This window comes from Ambystoma mexicanum, chromosome 13 (genome assembly GCF_040938575.1).
Source record: "Ambystoma mexicanum isolate Mex_15411 chromosome 13, UKY_AmexF1_1, whole genome shotgun sequence".
Classification (NCBI taxonomy): domain Eukaryota; kingdom Metazoa; phylum Chordata; class Amphibia; order Caudata; family Ambystomatidae; genus Ambystoma; species Ambystoma mexicanum.
This window is the reverse complement of record NC_090938.1, coordinates 717,883,423-717,903,660: the sequence shown is the minus strand read 5'-3', so window position 1 is coordinate 717,903,660 and position 20,238 is coordinate 717,883,423. Positions and strand designations below refer to the sequence as shown.

The 20,238-nt window shown below is 48.6% G+C and overlaps 1 protein-coding gene across 2 annotated transcripts in view; it reads left to right on the top strand.

The window, feature by feature from the left end:
• The first annotated feature begins 7,384 nt into the window (after nt 1-7,384).
• Nucleotides 7,385-20,238, top strand: part of LOC138521789 (E3 ubiquitin-protein ligase TRIM39-like) — a 168,765-nt gene continuing 155,911 nt past the window's right edge. For both annotated transcript variants that reach the window (XM_069634875.1, XM_069634874.1), the window contains exons 1-2: nt 7,385-7,869; nt 13,220-13,315. In XM_069634875.1, the coding sequence (XP_069490976.1) occupies nt 7,456-7,869; nt 13,220-13,315 (510 nt within the window). In that variant the 5' untranslated portion in view covers nt 7,385-7,455. The remainder of the gene's footprint in view (nt 7,870-13,219; nt 13,316-20,238) is intronic.

Genomic DNA, 20,238 nt, shown 5'->3' with positions numbered 1-20,238 from the left:
GCTGACAGCAATGAGAGAGAGCTGCAGACGCAGAGCTGCGTGGTTACCTGCACAAGCACCGGCCGGAACGTTGGGAGAGAGACGCTGCAGGAAATTCTACCGAAGCTAATCTGCCCAGCAGGAGAACAAACCGGAGTGCAGAGGACGCGCTGCCCGAGAGGGAAAGGCAGCAGAAACTGAAGACCAGCACGGCAGAGGCGCAGAGGATGACAATTTGCCTGCCAAGCCCACAACGCGAAGCGAACATAAGCCGAGAAGTGCGAGAGACACTTGGAGCAACCGGTAAGCCCAGGGAAGCGGAAAGGGGTACCGGGTTGCCTGAAAGTGTGCGCTGCTTCAAAGTAGCTATCCGTAAGCAAAGTGAAGTATGTCAAGAAGCTAATAAACCTAAAAGCTATACCACGACTGAGCAAAGTGAAGTATGTGAAGAAGATAAAAGACCCATAAGCTATTCTACGAATGGTTCATTGAACTCGCACCTTAAAGGGGCAGAGAGAGAAAACTGAGCGACGGTGAACGAACTTGAGGGGCAAAAGCCAAATTTGTGAAAGGGAGAACCATTCAAGAAAAGATACCCAGCAATGGGCTGCTATTGTTTCATAGGTAAAAGACAATTGTAAAGACAATATATGAAAGTCCTGGCAGGAGAGTGCACCTGGTGAAGAGAATTGTAATTCAGTTATGGTATAGAAGTCCCGGCAGGAGAGTACACCAGGAGAAGAGAAATATTGTATAGAAGTCCTGGTGTAGGAAAATTCCAGGTGAAGTTAAAGTGTATAAAAAGACTGCAAAGAGGTCCTGGCAGAAGAAGAGACCAGGCCAAATCAAGTGTGTATTAAGCTGCAAGAGAATCTCGAGGAAGATAGATTCCCTTGAAATTGCAAAGTAAAAGAAGAGTAAAGAAGAGCCTGGCAGGGGAGTATACAAGGTGACCTGTGAGTCTGTACCTGCATCGAAATTGTAAAGTGAAAAGGAGAATCCTTAGGAAGTCGCATGCCCTAGAATCTTGAACAATTTGAAACGCGATTCTTTGTTTTGAACTGATTTGCTAAAAGGAACCTGGGGAAGGGAACTATTTCCCTGAGAACTGTGTGTGCGCGAAGAGGGAGAAGCCATCCTCTTGGGCTACAAGAAACATACATATTGGTAACAATAACCTAGGGAAGGAAACCATTCCCTGGAACTGTGAACATTGTCCACTTGGAACTTTTTGGTTGGAGTTATATCTTTTTCCTTGAATTGGAACATTTGTTCACCTCGAGATTCAGAGAGAATACCCTTTACACCTTAGAGTTACATTTTAGAGTGTGACGGCCAGAATAGGATTTCGGACAAAGGACGTACTTTTACTTTGGACATCTTGACAACAGACAGAGTTATAGTTCTCCAAGAGACATTCCCCGGTCTAGTGTGGAGTTTGTTCTGTTTACTAAGCTTGAGCGTGTCTTTCCCTGCTTGACAGTGTCATCAGTGATGAGTTGCCCGATTCCAAACCTTTGCTGGGCTAAGTGATTGCAGATCTATGCTCATCCTGGTGTCTTGTGATGAAAACGTTTTATGTACACTTAAACAAATAACACTATATAGTATTAAAAATCATGAAAATGCGTAATCAGGATTAGGGAAGAAAGGTACAATGAGACCCGAGTTGAAGATAGTAAGTGTCACAGATGCCCTTAACACACCAACTCTCCAAGACAGTTCAACTTTTATTATTACAGACAGTGCAAAGAGGATCACTAAGGGCCTTCTCTCTCTCTCGCTCTCGCTCTCGCTCTCTCTCTCTCTCTCTCTCTCTCTCTCTCTCTCACACTCTTTCTCTCTCTCTCTCTCTCTCTCTCTTCCTCTCTTTCTCTCAGCTAAAGCGGGGGGTTCCCTCCCTAGTCCAGGCATCCCTGAACCCCAGGATGGTCACTAGAGATTGATGACCCCCTACTGCCTCCAATTCTGCCTGCCTGCTTGTGATGGCCTAAGAGCAAACACCCTTTCCATCTAACTCCCCATGGGAACAATCGAGGTGAAACCTAACTGAGGTCCCACAATATAATTTCTAAAGAAGAGATGCTTTCAAGACACTCAGGCCCCACTTGGTCTTATCCTTTCACGCCCTTGTATTCCTGGCCCTGATGTTCTATCCTTTCTCCCTTACCTTCTACTCGCCTCCCCTTCTTTCTTCCACACTCCTTTGTTTCTCCCTCTCTCTGTCTCTCTCTCTCCCTTCTGTCCCACTAATGTTGTCTTGCTACTCCCATTCTCCTCCTCTTTCTACCACTACTGTCCACATTACTACTACTCTCCCCTCCCCACACTACTACGACTCTCCACTCCACTCACACATTTTCGCAAAGTAACTCTCTGTCACCTTCTCATTCGTTCTCATTCACCCCATCTCTAATATTCTCACTTGCACACTTTGCCTGCACATTCACACCCAAGTCCCACTTCCTCTCATCAGCCAATGCCTCACCGTGCACACTTCAGCAATCCTTCTCCACTCTCCTCTGCACTGTCCTTCCTCTGCTTTGTCTTTTGGTCCTCCATTGACGTAATCCGAGAAAACCAGACCTTCCTGTTTCTTGTGTGCCTTTTTATTCTCCTCCTTCCCCTCCATTGGGTCACTCCCAGAGCTGGTTCCCTGGGCCAACTGCTGTCTTTCTTTCCCCCCACGGGTGGCATAACAGTTAAGCATTGACATATAATGTGTGTTAAGCCCCACCCCCTTTTATGAACGCAGGTCTGCCTTATTCAGGAATGGTGGCCCACTCAACAAGAGAGGCAAAGTCCAAGTTCGTAATGCACTGAGCACTGTGATTGCCGCTTTGCTGTGTGGACCTCTCCACAGCTCCGTTGCAGGTAAATTGAATGTCTGTGGCACGTAGAGCACTGGTATCGCCGCTTCGCTAGAATGACCGCTCTGCGGCCCTGTTGCAGGTAAATTGAATGTCTGTGGATCGTAGAGCACTGGTATCGCCGCTTCCCTAGGATGACCGCTCTGCGGCCCCGTTGCAGGTAAATTGAATGTCTGTGGATCGTAGAGCACTGGTATCGCCGCTTCGCTAGGATGACCGCTCTGCGGCCCTGTTGCAGGTAAATTGAATATCTGTGGCATGTAGAGCACTGGTGTTGCCGCTTCCCTAGGATGACCGCTCTGCGGCCCCGTTGCAGGTAAATTGAATGTCTGTGGCACGTAGAGCACTGGTATCGCTGCTTCGCTAGGATGACCGCTCTGCGGCCCTGTTGCAGGTAAATTGAATGTCTGTGGCATGTAGAGCACTGGTATCGCCGCTTCGCTAGGATGATCGCTCTGCGACCCCATTGCAGGTAAATTAAATGCCTGTGGCACACAGATGGCTGGGATCACCACTTCGGTGTCAGACAGCGCCACAGTCCTGTTTAATGTAAAATGCATGTCTGTGTCGCGTAGAGCGCTGGAATTATTACACTGATGTGTGGAATGCTCGGCCGGTTCATCATTTCTCGCTGTTTCTCTCCAGGTCGGGTTGCTCGTTCTTTCTTCCACGACTGTCTTCTGGGAATGGTAGTCCTATGGGATAAAAAGGAACCCACAGGGCCTCATTACGAGTTTGGCGGTGTGACCAAAAACAGTGGTAATGCAGTGGTAACAGAGTTCCCACTGCATTACCGCCACATTACCTCACCACTAAACTACAGTTTTGGAGGTAAGGCAGAGGAAAATCCTCCAGCAGAATTCTAGAGGTAATTCCTCTACCTTACTGTCCAAAAATGGCCAAATCGGTGATATTACCACTAGCGATAATACTGCCGAAATCCCCATGGAGTCCTGACTCCAATTAATGGGGACTAACACTGCCTACCACAACTTGTAATCCGGCGGTAATTCCGCCATACCAAGTGGTGGTAACAGTAATGCCGTTTGGTGTTATCTTGGGGGATTTACCACCGAGATACCACCAAACTCGTAATGAGGTTGACTGTCCAGTATTGTGCAATACAGGTATGGGGCAAGAAAATGTGGTACTAATTTCAGACATGCTGGCACATGTGGACAGGGTCTTGGACCCTCCCAACTCCCACACCCAGCCTCTAGGGCAGGACCGGCCCTGGTGAAATCCCTTGTAGGCCTCCCATCCCAGGCTGAGAGGGGTCCACATCCCTTCTTGACAGGGTCAGGTCCCCCCCTCTCCTCTGCACCTCACTACGCTTCTTGATTTTACATCAGAATACTTTAAGAGATTGATGTGCAGCAGTGTTTACTCCTTTTCCTACTTCATGGAAGAACACTTTCCTACATTTGTACGCACCTCAGAATCAGGCCCTCAAGGGCAGATTCTGAGCTCATGATAAAAAAAAGTGTGGAAATACAACATTCTCCCCTCCAGTTTCCAGTACCACCATTATGAAGTGGGTGGAATTATTGGAGGGGAGATGTCGTGCTTACCAGCTGCAAAGGCAGCTAAAATCTCATTTTGTGGGAGAAACATGTGCTCCAGTGGCATTGTGAGCATTTCTTAAAAGACTGCCAATTTTCTAATTTAATAACATTTTCTTAAACTTTCATTAAACTAGAAAAGTGGTTCTGCAGTCTAAGAAATGCTATATTTATAAAGGGAAAAATGTTGCAGTACAGTATTTTAGCTCTTTTTTTATGTCTTAAACCAGTGCTGCTCGGAGGAGAATCCCCTCCATTTGGCTGCCCTGCATTCCTGATGGTTGGAAGGGCTGTTATCAAGCCGAAAATCAGGCACATGCAAAAGCCGAGGCTTTCATGTCTCTGCACCACATTCTTTGATTATCAGAATATGATGTTTGTAAGGAGAGTGTTCCTACTTCAAGGAAGAACACTTTCCTGCGTTTGCAAGCACCTCAGAATTGGCCCGTCAGGGCCTGATTCTGAGGACTTGGTAAATTCCACGTACAAATACGACATTCCCTCTCCAAATCCTTTCACCTCCATTCTGAGGTGCAGGGAGGAGTGGAGGAAAGATGTTGTGTTAGCAGCCAAGAAAAATAATGTAAAAAGTGCACAGATGAAGCTCTACAGGCTTAACGTGTGCAGAGCACCTCTGGCCCAAATGCAAAATTCAAAGACACAAGTAAGATGAGTACACAGGGGGTGTTGGAATCGAGGTTGGAGAGCAGGTCTTCATGGATGTTCAGGAGAGCAGCTTCCGTGCTTCTGGCAGCTCTGAAGCCAGGCTGATGGTCATGGAGACAACCAGCAGATTCAGTGTGAAGATTAAGATGGTAGATGGCCAGCATTTCCAGGAGTTTGCCCAGGAAAGGAGTGATGGAGATTGGACGATAGTTAGCTGGGCAGGAAGGGTCGGCAGAGGGTTTTTCAAGAACAGGGTGCACAGGGAGTGCTTCAGGGGGGAGGGGAAGACTCCAGTGCGAAGGAGTGGTTGCAGAAATCAGCCACAGAAGGAGCCAGGGTGTCAATGTGGTCGTTGATGGTTTTGGAGGAACAGGGGTGAAACTGTTTTGACGAGACTGTCATAGATCGGACTTGTCTAGAAACCTCGTCTGAGGAGGGAGGAGAGGTGGCCGCGGAAGGGCCAGAGGAAGAGCAGGGAGTAAAGGGAAAAGGGGGAGAGGAAGAGGGAGAGGACAGGATGTCCTGAGTTTTAGAGATGAAATGAGAAGCCAGGAGAGGTAGAGACTGCAGCAGGATTGGCCAGCTCCTTGTAGATTTTAAAGAGTTTGGCCGAGTTGTTAGATGCCACAGAGATGAAGGCTTGGATGTGGCCTCTCTTCTTGGTACGGCCAGAGAGCCGGTATTGCCTTTGGAGCAGGCGGCAGCAGTTTGTCAGAGGATGTACCGGAAGCGCGCCATTTCCTCTCAGCCACCCTGCACTTGCGTTTAAGGGTGACGAGGTCTGAGTCGTACCAAGAGTTGCACTTGGCTTTGAGCTTCAAAAGGATCCTCATGACAGGGGCAAGAACATCGAGAGTATCAGATATAGCAGAGTGGAGCATGGAAAGGGCTGTGTCAGGGTGTGAGTCAGCCAAGTGAGGATGGGGGAGAAAGTGGCGGCGAAAGTCTCAACTGACACACGCTTCATGGGTTAGATAACCGAGAAGGTAGGTGGCAGTGCTGGAGTTGGCTTGGCCTGAGGGGTAGAGAGGGTGAGATGGGAGGAAAGGAGAAAGTGATCACTCCAGGAAAGAGGAGTGGTGAGAGGGATAGAAAGGGGAAGGTCTGAAGAGATCAGAACATCCAGATTGTGCCCTGCAGAATGCGTCGGGCCAGAGGGGAGAATAGAGAGAGAGTCGCAGAGGTCAAGAAAGAGTCCAGTGGAAGGACAGGAAGCATCCAGGTGGATGTTGAAGTCTCCAAGAAGGAGGAGTTGAGTGGTTGAGAACAGGAGGGAAGAGGAGAGGTCAGCCCACTCATAGAGGAAGGCAGAGATCTGACCAGGTGGCTGGTAGATTGTAGCCACAGTATGGGAATGGCCAGGAGAGAGAGAGAGCCTGCAGACGAGGCATTCGAAAGAGGAGTAGGCCTGCGTAGGAATGACAGAGGCAGGAATCCACTCATAGAAGATCAGGGCTACACCCCCTCCAGAACGGTTGGATCTGGGTGCGGAGAGGATTTTGTAGCCATCGGGGAGGAGGGTGTCAAAGCTTGTAACAGAGCTGGCCGTGAACCATGTCTTGGTGAGACCGAGGACATCGAGGTCAAGTTCCTCCATGAGGCAGCAGATGTCAGAGGAGTGTTTGACAGCAGAGCGAGAGTTGAGAGTGGCAATATGGAGAAGGTTACCGTCCTTGAAAGACTTACAGGGAGGGGTACAGATCAAAGGTACGCCCTGCGGATGTGTAGAAGAAGCCTGAGGGGGAGCAGAAGAGAAAGGAGGAGAGGGCAAGGTAGCCAAGGAGGAGGCAGCAGGGGGAGGCGAGGGAGCCGTGGAGGGGAGAGAGGGGACAGCAGGAGAAGAAAGGAAATTGATGAGGCGCGGGAGGCGAATCAGCAAAATCTGTGGCAGACCCACAATTTGTAGTCACACATCATTTGAACAATAAAGTGGCACAAAATAAAGAAGCTAAACATTAGGCAAATGTGTTTAAAGGTGGTGTGCAGTGTTAAGTGCATCCCTCTAGACAGTGCTCTGAAGCAGCTCTAATACCAATGTGGAAAAATGTGCTTGAAAATATTGGTTGAAACTTCATTTCAAAAGCTTTCCGGAGGGGGACACCCTCGACATTTTCCCCCGTACAGGTGTTGTTCTTGCCTACTTGCTGTAATGGGGGTTGGGGGCTCTTTTATAACATTTTCCAGGGCTACTTTTCGTTCCCAGTCCTTGCTCGACTGTGGACACGCCCTGCCAGCTTGATAGGCATTTCCTACAGCCAGTCAATACCTCACGCTCCTCCAGGGTGTATAAGGAAGGAGAAGAGACTGACACGCCCACTTCATGGTCTCTGCTGAGAAACGAAACTTTAATTCCTTGCTCTTCACAGCTCGGAAGGAATATGGCCGCAGCCGCCCAGCTCCAGGGCCTGAAGGAGGAGGCCACCTGCTCCATATGCCTGGAATACTTCACTGACCCGGTGTCTGCGGAGTGTGGACATGCCTTCTGCCTGCCCTGCATCACCAAGTACTGGGAGGGACTGGAGACCAACTTCCAATGCCCTCAGTGCAGGAAAGCTTCCCAGAGCAAAACCCTCCGACCCTACAGGCAGCTGGGGAACATAGTGGAAATGTTAAAACAGCTTCAACTTCCTAATGCGACCCCCCAGGAAGAGAATCTGTGCTCAGAACATGAAGAGAAACTGAAACTGTTCTGCGAGGATGATCAGAGACCCATCTGCCTTGTCTGCCGGGAATCCAGGGGTCACAAAGCTCACACAGTGCTCCCCATTCCAGAGGCTGCCCAGGAGTACAAGGTATGTGTGCTAATAGGGACATGGGCGTGTTCTCACACAGTGCTCCCCATTCCAGAAGCAGCCCAAGAGTACAAGGTATGTGTGCTATGGGGAAATTGGCGTGTTCTCGCACAGTGCTCCCCATTCCAGAAGCAGCCCATGAGTGGAAGGTGTGTGTGCTGTACTGTACTGTGCACCAGGGACATGGGTGAATTCGCCATACAGTGCTCCCCATTCCAGAGGCTCGCCAGAAATAAAAGGTGGGTTCTCTACATAGAGTGCCCCCTATTTCTGAGCTGCCCAGGAGTACAAGGGTGTGTGCTGTAGGTCTGGGATATGGGTGGGTTCTCAGACAGTGCTACTAATTTCTGAGGTTGCCCAGGAGTATGTAGAATGCACACTAGAGCTCTGGGCGAAAGGAGGGCCTACACAATGGTTTCCATTCCATACACGAGTGTCCAGGATCACACAGTATGTGTGCTGTACGTAGGTCGAGGAGAATAGTGGGGCTCAGCCTCCCAGATGAAGATGGGCATCGTTGTGGATATGATGGCACTCATTATAACCACAGTGAACCCCTTAAGGAGGAGGACCAGCGCGTGCAGCTGCACAGTGAAGAGAATCACACACCTATTTGCGTGGCAAGTCTCCCTGGAGCATAGAGCCCACACATTGTGTCCACACCCTCCCTGCACCCTCATACGTATGTAAAAGGCCAGGAATCAAAGAGTCTGTCCAAAAAACCACAGTGTGCATTAGACGGGTCTGGGCTCTTAGGATGCACCCTGTATATCCAATATAGGAGACTGCCTAAGGGCACACTCTGTATATTATGTGAAGGGCCTGGGGTCATAAAGTTCACACCCTGTGCCGTCTACATGAAGATACTCAAGAGCACACAATGTGCACATTGCAAGCTTGGGACCAAAGGATTGTCACATAATAAGGCTGACTAAATACATGTTCCACGATGCTTCCCAAGAGTACAAATGATGTATGTTACATGGCTTGGGACCCTAGATCTCATACTGCGTGGAAGCTGACACAGAATACAGGGGTTTATGTGGCACGTCTTGGGATCCTAACTCTCGGGCTAAGTGGAGGATGCCCAAGATTACATGGTGCATGTTTGTGTAGCATGTCTTGGGACCCTTAATCCCATACTGAGCAGAGAGTGCCACGGAATACAAGGGTGTGTGGCATATCTTGGGATCCCAAAGCTCATGCTGGGTGGAGGCTGCCCAAGATCACATGGGCCATGTGTAGCATGTCTTGGAACCCTAATTTCATACTGAGTGCAAGCCGCCACAGAGTACAGGGGGTACATGTGGCATGTCTTGGGATTGTAAAACCCATGCTGAGGGGACGCTGCCACAGAGTACAGGGGGTGTATGTGGCATGTCGTGGGATTCTAAATCACATGCTGTGGGGAGACTACCACTGATTGTGTGTGGCTTGTCTGAGTTGACAAGTATAAAGCTATGGGTCTCATTGATCATTAACTTTAATGGCCTGGATCCCAGACACGGTGTGAAGTAATGTGGAAATGGTGCATCAGGTATTATTTTGCCCCTTGGGTGTGCAGTGGTGCATAACAGGAGAGCCTTCATTACCTGCTCTCTCTGGGAGGAGGCAGTCCCTGAGGTACAGGGGCCCTGAGGTCTGTGCTGGTGTTCAGTGTACTGATAGTGCCTCAGGGGAGTTTTCATGTACAGGGACCCCCACCCTAATTTATTTATTTATATTTATATAGCGCGCAAGTAACCCATGGGCATTGAGGCGCTGTTACTTGCAAGAGCTTAGTTACAGGCAAAGAGGCATTCAGTGGTACATTATGAATTCAACAGGCATAGAGCTGATATTTTGGTTGGTACAGTTCGTCATTAAAATACAGTTTATGCACTGGGAACATATGAGATGTATTCAACTGGTGCGAGGCATCTTATGTGAATAAGATGGTTTTCATGGTTTTGCGGAAGGTGCTGAGGGAGGCCTCACCTCGGATTGTGGGAGGTAGGGCGTTCCAGTGAGTGGGTGCGAGATATGGTAAGCTGGATCCGCTAGCTCTGGCTTTTTTTACTAATGGCACAGAGAGCATGTTAGTATATGGTGATCTGGTTGGCCTCGTAGAAGAGACGGGGTGGATCCTTTGGGAGAGGTAGTCGGGGGCAGTAAGGTGAAAGCACTTGTGAGTCAGTGTCAGCGTCTTGAAGATGATCCTTTCTTTTATTGGGAGCCAGTGTGCTCGTTTTCTGGCTTCCGAGATGTGTTCTCTTTTGGCAATGCCTTGGGCTGTCCGGAGAGCACTATTCTGTATGATTTGTAACCTCTCTAGGTTTTTGTTGGAGGTGCCTAGGAAGAGTACATTACAATAGTCAAGCCTAGATCCAGTGGTGGCTCTGGCTATGTTGGTGCAGTTCTCTTTGGAGAGAAAGGGCCTGACTGCGTTGATTAGTTTGGCATGATATGCAGCTGCGGAGGCTATAGCGTTGACTTGTTTATCCATGGATAGGTTGGAATCCAAGTAGACTCCAAGGGTTTTGACTGATTCTGAGACAGGTATTTTGATGGAGTTTACGGTGAAATGTCTGAATTGGGAGTCTAGATTTTTCAGCGTCTCGGGTGAGCCTACCAGGAGGAGTTCAGTCTTGTCTGAGTTGAGGCATAGTCCATTGTCTGCCATCCAGGCTTGGATGGTGTTGTAGAGGTTGTTGAGGGTCATGGAGTCAGTGTCATAGTTGCCAGTGAGGGTGAGGAGGATCTGTGTGTCGTTGGCGTAGTTGGTGTATGAGATGCCCATGGCATCGAGGATGAGAAAAAGGGGTCGTGTGAAGATGTTGTGAGGGTTTACTGTGTTCCAAATAAGAGGGAATAGCCAATATCGAATGGATTTAAAATTTGTTTTAAAATTAGTTTTAAATGCTGTCTAAACTTTAGCGTTCTAAACTTTTATATTGTATTTTAGGTGGTGACACTCACCCTACTTGATCACTGTGGGAATAAACAAGCTCCCATTAATCTTGTCCTGAAGAAGGTCTTTTGTTTTGCTTTATTTTTCATTAGATAGACTGTTCGTTCAGCTATCCACCTTGTGGATGGTTTGTGTTTGAAAATGTTTATTTCTTGCCAACACCAGAGTATATGTTCTATACTATCTGATGCAATTTATTGTGCATTGTAATGACCACTGCTTCTTTTTGAAAGTATCATCTTTGTAAATGCTCCTTTGGGAGATCATGTTCATTTGTTAGACAACAACTGTAAAACTAATAAATAGCCACTGAGCTATTACAGTATTTTCCTTTATGTATTGTCTTTCGCTCCAAGGCAGCAACACTTGATACTTCGGGGTAGCCTGGGATATCAAATTAATCAGATATCCAGAGCATTTGGGTTCAACATTCATTGGTTTATAGTTGAATTAGTCTTAAGCCTTCTGCTCGCAGAGTACCACACGGGAAGAAATAGTGTGTGTTATAATAAGAAGAATATTTTTACTGGGATGAGGTCAGCTCCTTGTCTGTATAACAGTAATCCTGCATGGACGGGTGCTGCCGCTTTACCTGCTAGTAGTAACTCCATGTCAAAGCAGGCACTTTGTTAAGTGTGGCTTCCAAACCCATAAACTGGCGAAGCGGTGGCCTGACTTCTAATGATACCCTTCTTTTAAGGAAATAACGGGAGATTGTTCCCGAATGAACCCCTTAAATATCACTTATTGTGACTGCAGACCCACTTCCTCACCTTTTCTGACTCCAGATCTCTTTCCCCACTGCTGGACTGCAGCCCCTCCCACCCCCACTTCATCCAACGGCGAGCTCTCTGCTGATGGGCAAGGGACCCTGCCCTGGGGCACAGTCCCATCACATGTGAGGCTGGCGCTGCTCTATGCTTGAGGAAGAATAGACATGTTCATAGGACAGAGGATCAGCCTTTCCTGGGCTATAGGGGGTTTGGGAAACCTCTTACCCGTTACACTGGCAAAGCCAGACCTACTGGCTTTGCCAGTGCTTGATTCTTTTATTGCATCTCACAATTACAGGCCATCTAAGTGTAAATCACTGTGAAATGCGTTCTTACCAAGGAGGTGGTGCTGGGAGCCTAGCGTACATTAGTGTCAGTAGCAGATGAAACGCCTGGCCTATAACTAGGGTGTGGGCCGATGATGCATGTTAATGCCCTCCCCCTGGATTGCATTGCAATAGCAGTTACTAGAGCAAACCATGGTTGATATTGTGGTTTCTGCGTAACCTTTACTCTCTGATCAGTGCACTGCATGTAACTTGGCATGTGCCCAGCATGTGACCTCACACATGACGTCACGTGTGCCGTGTGTCCCAAGTCTCGCTGCGGATGCCCCTGCTGAGGGTGCAGGTTTCTGGACCATAAGCCTCCCACCGTAGGAGAGTCTGCTGAGGAGAACTAGGTGTGTTTGTGCCAGGGCAAGGATCTCAAATCAGGTTACATATGTGTCGGGGGTAGTGTCGGGGGTAGTGTCAACCGTCAAGACCGATATGAACAGAGTGTCTTCCAAGGTGGCTGAACTATGGATTGTAAACCAGTCCATGGGAGTAGCTGGGAGTCTGAGGGAGCATTCTTTATAGACTCTCCATTAGCCTATGGGAGCAGCTGGGTGTCTGAGGGAGCATTCTTTATAGAGTGTACATTAGCCTATGGGAGCAGCTGGGAGTCTGAGGGAGCATACATTTATAGAGTGTCCATTAGCCTATGGGAGCAGGTGGGAGTCTGAGGGAGCACACATTCTATACTGTCCATTGGCCTATGGGAGCAGCTGGGAGTCTGAGGGAGCATTCTTTATAGAGTGTACATTAGCCTATGGGAGCAGCTGGCAGTCTGAGGGAGCATACATTATAGACTGTCCATTAGCCTATGGGAGCAGCTGGGAGTCTGAGGGAGCATTCTTTATAGACTGTCCATTAGCCTATGGGAGCAGCTGGGAGTCTGAGAGAGCATTCTTTATAGAGTGTACATTAGCCTATGGGAGCAGCTGGGAGTCTGAGAGAGCATTCTTTATAGAGTGTACATTAGCCTATGGGAGCAGCTGGGAGTCTGAGGGAGCATTCTTTATAGAGTGTACATTAGCCTATGGGGTCAGCTGGGAATCTGAGGGAGCATTCTTTATAGACTGTCCATTAACCTATGGGAGCAGCTGGGAGTCTGAGGCAGCATACATTATAGACTGTAAGTGAGCTTATGAGAACATAAAGGGGGCGGAGGAGGCTTTTTTTCATAGACTATATACAAGCGTAGGAAACCAACGAGGCTGTCCTGGGAGCCTTCTGTCTTGTTCTGTGTAGATTATTCATTTGCAGGAAATCTTTTGACTAACAAACTGGTTTTATTCTTTTAGGATAAACTTTACAGCCACATGGAACATCTGAAAAAAGAGCTGAAGGACCTGCACGAGTGGATAGAGGAAGAAAAAAGGAACGCATCAGAGCTCAAGGTAAGAGGGATGGCTTTATATATGTGTAGGGAGGCTCAGGGCAGAGAGGCACAAGGGCCCCTTTGAGAGTCCAAGGAGCAGTGCTGGGTGAGTGAGCTACGAGACCACCTTATGAGAGTGCAAAGAGTAGAGCTGGAGGGGAGAGATAGGAGACCTACCCTGAGAGTACAGAGAGCAGATCTCGGGGGGGAGAGATACGAGACATCCCCTGAGTGTACAGAGAGCAGAGCTGGAGGGGAGAGATGAGACATCCCTTGAGTGTACAAAGAGCAGAGCTGAAGGGGAGAGATACAAGACATCCCCTGAGAGTACAGAGAGCAGAGCTGGAGGGGAGGGATACGAGACATCCCCTGAGTGTACAGAGAGGAGAGCTGAAGGGGAGAGATACGAGACATCCCCGAAAGGGAGAGATACGAGACATCCCCTAAGAGTACAAGTAGCAAAGCTGGGGGAGAGATAAACAAGACATCCCTTGAGAGTACAGAGAGCAGAGCCGGAGGGGAGAGAGACGAGACCTCCCCTGAGAGTACAGAGAGCAGAGCTGGAGGGGAGTGATAAGAGACAGCCCTTGAGTGTACAGAGAGCAGAGCTGGAGTGGAGGGATACGAGACATCCCCTGAGTGTACAGAGAGGAGAGCTGAAGGGGAGAGATACGAGACATCCCCGAAAGGGAGAGATATGAGACATCCCCTAAGAGTACAAGTAGCAAAGCTGGAGGGGAGATAAACGAAACATCCCTTGAGAGTACAGAGAGCAGAGCCGGAGGGGAGAGAGACGAGACCTCCCCTGAGAGTACAGAGAGCAGAGCTGGAGGGGAGTGATAACAGACAGCCCTTGAGTGTACAGAGAGCAGAGCTGGAGGGGATATATACGAGACATCCCTTGAGAGTACAAGTAGCCGCGCTAGAGGGGTGAGATACGAGACATCCCCTGAGAGTACAGAGAGCAGAGCTGGAGGGGAGGGATACGAGACATCCCCTCAGTGTACAGAGAGGAGAGCTGAAGGGGAGAGATACGAGACATCCCCGAAAGGGAGAGATACGAGACATCCCCTAAGAGTACAAGTAGCAAAGCTGGAGGGGAGATAAACGAGACATCCCTTGAGAGTACAGAGAGCAGAGCTGGAGGGGAGAGAGACGAGACCTCCCCTGAGAGTACTGAGAGCAGAGCTGGAGGGGAGTGATAAGAGACAGCCCTTGAGTGTACAGAGAGCAGAGCTGGAGGGGAGAGATACGAGACATCCCCTAAGAGTACAAGTAGCAGCGCTAGAGGGGTGAGACATCCCTTGAGTGTACAGAGAGCAGAGTTGGAGGGGAGAGATACGAGATCCCGAAAGGGAGAGATACGAGACATCCCCTAAGAGTACAAGTAGCAAAGCTGGAGGGGAGATAAACTAGACATCCCTTGAGAGTACAGAGAGCAGAGCTGGGGAGGAGAGATACAAGACATCCCCTAACAGAACAAGTAGCAGAGCCTGATGGGGGAACTATGAGACTTCCCTTGAGAGTACAGAGAGCAGAGCTGGAGGGGAGCAATATGAGACCTCCCCTAAGAGCACAGAGAGCAGAGCTGGAGGGGAGACATACGAGACATCCCCTAAGAGCACAGAGAGCAGAGCTGGATAGGGGAACTATGAGACATCCCTTGAGAGTCCATGGAGCAGAGCTGGATGGGAGCGATATGAGACATCCCCAAAGAGTATAAGTAGCAAAGCTGAAGGGGAGAGATACCAGACAACCCTTGAGTACAGAGAACAGAGCTGGATACGAGACATCCCTTGAGAGTACAGAGAGCAGAGCCGGAGGGCAGACATACGAGACATTCCCTAAGAGTACAGGTAGCAGTGCTGGATGGGAGAGCTATGAGACATCCCCTGAGAGTGCAGGGAGCAGAGCTGGAGGGGAGAGACACAAGACATCCCTTAAGAGTACAAGTAGCAGAGCTGGATGGGGAACTATGAGACATCTCTTGAGAGTGTAGAGAGCAGAGCTGGATGGGAGAGATACGACACATCCCCTAAGAGTACAAATAGCAGAGTTGGAGGGGAGCGATATGAGACAGCCCTTAAAAGTACAAGTAGCAGACCTGGGGTGGAGAGATACAAGACATCCCCTAACAGTAGAAGTAGCAGAGCCTGATGGGGGAACTATGAGACATCCCTTGAGAGTGCATGGAGCAGAGCTGGAGGGGAGAGAAACAAGACATCCCCTAACAGTACAAGTAGCAGAGTTGGAGGGGAGAGAAACTAGACATCCCCTGAGAGTACAGAGAGCAGAGCTGGATGGGGGAACTATGAGACATCCCCTAAGAGTACAAGTAGCAGTGATGTATGGGAGGGATACGAGACATCCCTAAAGAGTATAAGTAGCAGAGCTGGATGGGAGAACTATGAGACATCCCCTAAGAGTACAAGTGGCAGAGCTGGATGGGAGACGTACGAGACATCTCCTGAGTGTATGGAGAGCAGAGCTGGATGGGAGAGATATGACACATCGCCTAAGAGTACAAATATCAGAGCTGGAAAGGAGGGATACGAGACATCCCCTAAGAGTACAAGTAGCAGAGCTGGAGGGTAGAGAAACTAGACATCCCCTGAGAGTACAGAGAGCAGAGCTGAATGGGGGAACTATGAGACATGCCCCGAGAGTACAGAGAGAAGAGCTGGAGGGAAGAGAAACGAGACATCCCCTAAGAGTAAAAGTAGCAGAGTTGGAGGGGACAGATACGAGATATCCCCTGAGAGTACAGAGAGCAGAGCTGGAGGGGAGAGATACGAGACATCCCCTAAGAGTACAAGCAGCAGAGCTGGATGGTAGAACTATGAGACATCCCTTGAGAGTACAAGTAGCAGAGCTGGAGGGGAGAGATACGAGAGATCCCCTAAGAGTACAAGCAGCAGAGCTGGATGGTAGAACTATGAGACATCCCTTGAGAGTCCATGGAGCAGAGCTGGAGGGGAGCGATATGAGACATCCCCAAAGAGTGTAAGTAGCAGAGCTGGAGGGGAGAGAAACTAGACATCCCCTGAGAGTACAGAGAGCAGAGCTGGAGGGGACAGATACGAGACATCCCCTGAGAGTACAGAGAGCAGAGCTGGAGGGGAGAGATATGAGACATCCCCTAAGAGTTCAAGTAGCAGAGCTGGAGGGGAGAGATACGAGACATCCGCTAAGAATACACGTAGCAGAGCTGGAGACGGGATAGAATAGACATCCTCTAAGAGTGCCAGGAGGATGAGCTGGAAGTCCGACATGAGGGTCCTATGAAAATAACAAAAAGCAGGAACGGATGCGGGGGAGTCAGCGACATAAGGGAATAATAATAAGGAGACCTCCTGTGGATACCGTTCCATAGTAAGTGCATTAGGGGGTGTATAAAAACCCGCTAATGGTGTGCAGCGAGTGGTAGAGTGGAGTCAGTGGCAATGAGTGAAGCTCTTGTACTATGTACTATGTACAAGAAGCTCTTGTGCATGTCTGTTCACCATCTTTGCAGCCCGGCTTTGCTGTGGAAGACGATACCCCGGGTGTTTGCTCTGGAGCTTCTGAGCGCCGTATGTCTCTCTCAGACCTTCTCCCCTGTCTCCTGCTCATGCACATCTCTTTAGAATGTGTGTGTGCATTTTAGCCAATGTGAAGTTGGGTGGGGATGGCCAAGTCCATACTTGCTGCCCGTATCGAGCTGGCAAGTGGATCGGTGCTTTGTGATCGACTGGAGAGTATGTGAGAGTAGGAGACTCATTATGTGTCAAGCTAGACTGCATTTTTGGCATGGAGGATCGCTGTATTGTAATGGCAGAGCTGTTGTGCGGTTTATCATTATCATTGAAAATGTATGATAGCAGATGCATGTGGGTGTGAGGCCTTCCATCCCGCCTCCGAGGCTCCTTTCCCCACAACACAGGCCAAAAGACCTGCTCCACGGCATGCAAACCACACCATTTAAGAGACCAAGGCGGCTAATGTGAGTGCTGCCAGGCCCCCGAACCCCCCATAGCCATCATGTTATATTTCAGGGGTTGCTGCATGTGCATTTGTCCCTCTCCCCTGCCCGCTTCCTCAACCCATTTCCATCCCGCCTCCCAGCCCTCCCACACAATCTGATTCCCCTTCCCCTTAATAGACAATCTGACCAGGGCAGCCCTGCCCAGCAGCCCCAGAGGCTAAGGGTCTCAAGGCAAAGGGTGGCTCCTACAGCGGTGGCTCCAGACTGTGTCTGCAGGTGTCAGCAGGGGAACAGGCAGCCTAACAGTCTACTAACACCAACTCCTCATTCACTTTTACCAAAGCAGATGACACTGCCCCCACCTCACATTTGCCTCAAGGAAAAGGAAAGCAGTAACAAGCACCTAGTATACCCTAGTTACCATTTAAAAGCTGTAAAACACTGAGATACTTACATCTTTCTCCCGAACCCCCACTCACTCAGGGACCACCCCCACCTCCGCTAAAACCTTCCTGAGATCACCACGAGCAGCCCCAACAGTATCCACAAGAGCTAGACGAAGACCACGCTGCCGTCAACCAGCATCAACAGACAAGTTAGGGACAATTTCAGTTACAAGTAGCCATGCTACTACCTAGAAATCTCAAATCTAGGTGTGTGTAAATCTGCCATTTTGTGAAACATAGGCCTCTCTACGAACATCTAGGAATCTCAAATGCGAATGTGTTTAAATCTGCCATTTTGTGAAACATAGGCCTCTTCCCACTATCTATTAGTCTCAAATCCAGGTGTGGCTAGATCTCCCATCTTGTGAAACATAGGCCTCTCTCCCACTATCTAGGAATCTCAAATGCAAATGTGTTTAGACCTGCCATTTTGTGAAACCTAGGCCTCTCTTCCACTATCTACAAGTCTGAAATCCAGGTGTGGGTAGATCTGCCATTTTGTGAACCATAGGCCTCTCTACCACTGTGTAGGAATCTCAAACCAGGTATGGTTAGATCTACCATTTTGTGAACCATAGGCCTCTCTCCCACTATCTAGGAGTCTCAAAACCAGGTGTGGTTCGATCTGCCATCTTGTGAAACATAGGCCTCTCTCCCACTATCTAGGAGTCTCAAAACCAGGGGGGTTTAGACCTGCCATCTTGTGAAACATAGGCCTCTCTCCCCCTATCTAAGAGTCTCAAAACCAGGTGTGGTTCGATCTGCCATCTTGTGAAACATAGGCCTCTCTCCCACTATCTAGGAGTCTCAAAACCAGGTGTGGTTAGATCTGCCATCTTGTGAAACATAGGCCTCTTTCCCACTATCTAGGAGTCTCAAATCTAGGTGTGCTTAGATCTGCCATTTTGTGAAGCATAGGCCTCTCCCTCCACTATCTGGGAGTCTCAAATCCAGATGTGGTTAGACCTGCACCCCAACTACGTTATAGCATACGGTACGTATACCTTACACCACGTCTGTGGACACAGGCCGCAGGCACGGCCAAACATCCATGCACTGTAGAATGCAGCTCTAGCTATGCCATTCCGGTCTAGCAGCGCACATAACCGTCCACATTGAAACACCTGACGTACCTCAACAGCTGTGCCACTAGCATACAGCGACTACCAACGAAAAGAAATTCGGTATAGCTGGGCACACATCGAATCTTCAACAATAGCACTCTATCCCTAACCACCAACAGTGCCCACCCAAGTGCCTGACCTTTGGGCTGCTTAGTGGAGCCTAGCCAGCCACCTAAGTCCTAAGCCGGCAAAAATGCACACAAGCATCTCTTAATCTACACTCTTAAAACCTCCACCACATTGACAGCGGTAACCTAGGGCGTTACAACCACAAAGCGCGTTGAGGCCATACAAATAGGGAGAGAGCGCTATGTAAATAACCTAATACAATACAATGTCCCAGGTCTATAGGTTGCTGTTCCTCCTACGAGGACCTTTACATAAGTGGATGCTGCCCTCAGAGCCTGGTTCACTGCTGCTTTGGGATGCCATATTTTAACATGCTGTATTTGGGAATGTTAAGGAGGCCTTGCTCAGTCATAATTCAATAAAAGCCCCATCAGTGACGGAATTGTGCAAACAGCAAAGGTTTTATTCTCAGTCGACTGGGGGCCGTTACAAAAGCCAACGTTGATCGGTTAACCAGGCAAGGACTCAAAAGCCTGCCCCTTTTGAACACACCTTTATTGAGAATACAGCATTGCACAATATTTGTATACTAATCTAAACCTTAGATTTTAACATATTCTAATTTTCCCTTTTAGTCAAAGGTCAAAACACTTCCTGAAACACATTACTCCTTATGCAAATTTGCAAGACGAGGTAGTTTCCCAAATTTCACGGACTCATTGACATGTGTTTCAACCTTAACACTGGACAAAACAAGTTCTGGAAATGACCCACATCTTCAGACGTCTTAGCACACTGTGTCCAAGACATGGATAAGTTGTCTAGTTTTCTATTGGCTAATCCATCTTCTTATTTATTTGTGACTGTATGCCAGTTTCACTGGCAAAACAGCACTGTGGAAATAATATATTCTCCCATTTGATGCTGCCAAATTGTCTGCACCTGGATTGCCCAAGCCCCATCCTCCAACTGTGGCTGGGTTACTGGCCACCATGTTTTGAGCTCTTCACAGCTATGTATTCTCTGGGCTTTCAACACCCTGCCCTGAGGCCTATTTCTAATTTAACACATGCCATGGTATTCATTTTAAAATAAATGTATGCCTGTTGCTGTGATATTTTTTATGTCAGGAATCAATATTCTGTGTTAATGTTGTGAGCACTGTAAGCGTACCTATATGTTATATGTTGTCCTAAATAAGTGTGTCCCGTGTTACCTGTTTCCAATGTACATTGCCTTGTATAAGGGCAGCTAAACTACTTAAATAGACAATACTCCTGAGTTTTCAATGTTGCGCAGGAGGAAGGGGTATAGGCCCTAAATAAAATATTTACCTATC